At 45.4% G+C, this 2,842-nt stretch overlaps 1 protein-coding gene across 1 annotated transcript; it reads right to left on the bottom strand.

The window, feature by feature from the left end:
- Positions 1 to 2,014: 2,014 nt before the first annotated feature.
- On the bottom strand, positions 2,015 to 2,842 carry GL218_02553 (Emopamil-binding protein-like; the record flags this gene model as incomplete). The annotated part of the gene is made up of 2 exons (XM_033579077.1): positions 2,015 to 2,377; positions 2,447 to 2,842. 2 exons carry the CDS (start codon positions 2,840 to 2,842, stop codon positions 2,015 to 2,017), a joined length of 759 nt encoding a protein of 252 aa, XP_033439240.1.

Here is a 2,842-nt window from a genome sequence, read left to right as displayed (position 1 = left end):
TAGATAGCAGTGGATTGGGGAGGGGTAGGGGGGGAGAGTTTCTCCTTGTCGAAAACGGGCCTAGTCCTAGGTGAGAGCCCGGTTTGTAGATGGCCACACGGGCCCAAATTGCGCGATAAAGCATACGTGAATACTTTGTACATAGGCAGTGTTATTAGGGGTCGCTGGAAATTCCTTCTGGTTTAAGTTTCCCTGTTTATAAAGTATTTTAGTTGTTAATATAAGGATTTCCAATGCCTAAACAAAACTCTTCTCTTCAAGATTTTGCCCTTCAACACTTTGTTCTTCATCGCCTCCTTTTTCTTCGCATTGATTATTTGGGACTTCTCGAATGTCTGTCCGGTGAGTCGTCCGCTTGGATCTGGGACTGTGTAGAGGTAGACGTCGATGAGTCTCTCCTGGACTAAGATATTGGATAAATGAAGGAAGAGAAGCTGAAAAGCAACTTATGATACCAAGAAGCGCCCCTAGGGTAGATAATAGTCCTAAGTACCCTTGATCATAGCTAAAATCAATACTATTGACTCGATGTAACGCGGCGATGCGGAAGCCTGTAATGACAATGACACTGCAATTTGTGTTAATACCAGTTATTATTTTAATATTGGTTTTAATATAGATGAGTGCGAAACCTGGTACTTACATAGCGCCCGCTGAAAATATTAAGAGAGTGCTGACTTTGCGCCTCAACTTCATATTAAGACGGAGAATAGGGCTTATTGGCAAGGCCAGAATAGCTAGATCAATGACGAGGCCGCTAACTTCTAGGGCAACATATGCTACAGTTTGATTCCCACATGTGCCTTGGACCTGCGTATCCCATGATGCCTGGACGGGGCGGCATATGAGGACACTGGTCAATATAGCCGCAAGTCCATTCATAATTGAGATGCCTATTAAAATCCATGCCCATCTCATAATCCGCTCTATTTTAAATATTGTATAAATCAAGCTTAGGGCAGAAAGCCGAATAAACATGTTTATAGCTGCCCATAGAGCTTCATTCACAAGTAGGGACTTCACGATTGCAAATAGGATTCTATTAGCAAATGTTCGACCTAACACAGCCTTATACTCAATAACACACCTTAGCCGTCAATTCAAACTGACTTCGCGCCACATCCGAGACGTGTTGACCTTGGCCTTCATCAATGACTGCCCAGGTAATTTGGCATACTAGGCCTAATGTCATACCAAATGCGATGAATGTCGAGATATCATCCCATGAAAGTTTCCTCTTCTTAATACACATGAATACGTGTATAGCGAAGGATAGTAAGGCAAGGAAAGTAAAAACATATGTGCATATGATAGTAGCTAGAGCTACGTTAGACGTAGTCAAGAACATTGGGGATGTGAGAGGTGAGACATCTAAGAATATTGACTGACATGCTAAGCAGGCGACGAACGTACCCAGGTATGTTAAGTACCTATTTATGAATACTAATCTCGCAGACCTCCCTTTCGAGCTTCCCTGTGATACCGGTGCTCAGCCTGCTTCTAAAGCATAGCCCTCATGTACTCGATTTCATATCCAATAAAATAATAAGAACGCAAGGCTTTGATGATAAGGTATGGTGGATTAAATGTAAAAAATCTGCCGTACGTTTCGCCGTTGATATGCAGGCTGAGATGCCAACTCAGATCGGGGCAGTACGGCTAACCAACCAACCAACCAGAATCCGCCCTTCAGATTCTTGTATTTGGGTTACATATTTAGCTGCAATAGAGTAACCACATCAACTTCGGCGACAGCAGCTTTTCATTTAGAAGTATCTGATCAGTCTCTCATTTCGGGTCAAGATAGATGTTACAACTGTCGATTTCAAACATGCTATAAACTGTGAATTCTCATTACTACCTGCCTCAACTGTCAGTAGCAAGTAATAGCTAAGCTGGGTATCATACTATAGCATCAATGCCAACTTCTATAGACGTCGGCTGCACACCGATGTTCGAGGACCAATATACTCCTAGAGACTGCCCCTTAAGCCACCAGGTTCCGCAACCTAAATCACTTTTTCTTTGATGACGACGTAGTCTTGCTCGCAACTTTGTTCGCAACTTTGCCCCTTATAGCAAAAGCGTGATCGATATCTTGAACGGCAACCCAGATCGCATATATTGGGATAAAGACCCACAGCATATTGAAAAAGACTAGGTACACCCATTTATACATGAAGTTGCTCGTGTCGAGATTGTAGTTGGAGGTTAACCACTCGGGGCAGAACGTGATAAATCCGCCGTAGAGCTCCATGGTCGCGATTACGATCAAAAGGATGTTGGTGCGCGGGTCTTTCTTCGCGATACCGTAGCAGATGAGGCAAGCGAGGGGACCGGCGATGAAGACGGTCAGGAGCTCGAGACTAATAACGGTCTAAGAGAAAGAGTTATGTCAGCGACAAAAGGCCAAGGAGTGGGTGTAAAGCAACGGGATTGTCCTTACCAGATCTGCACCGGCCCATCTCCGGTCTGCCTTTGCATATACCATCCAAAGCTGAGCAAACGGGTTATTTCCGCCGGCCTGCGAGCCGTACGCGCGATCGGCGTGGCCGAGGAAATTATTGGCGGTGGGCGCTAACCAGTGTGGATTAGCCACTTTAGAAAGGGGTATCCATGAGAAGAAGCAGTGGTAGAGGAAGCTCCCCTCGAGGATGAAGTGTATAAGGGCGTCGAACGCGTGCCATATAAACAAGAAGCGGTGGCTTCCCGGCGTCTTCTGGTCGAGCGCTTGTAGAGATATAAGGTAAGCGACCGCTAGGATCGCAAGTGTCGAAGCAAGAGACACGAGGGTGGTCCGGTCGAAGAGATCCGGTGGTAGGGAGTTCTTAAAAGAAGCCAT

The sequence above is a fragment of the Daldinia childiae genome, assembly GCF_008694065.1.
Source record: "Daldinia childiae strain JS-1345 chromosome Unknown Scaffold2, whole genome shotgun sequence".
NCBI lineage: Eukaryota > Fungi > Ascomycota > Sordariomycetes > Xylariales > Hypoxylaceae > Daldinia > Daldinia childiae.
The sequence above is the reverse complement of the archived record's forward strand: the minus strand, read 5'-3'. Positions and strand labels throughout refer to the sequence as shown.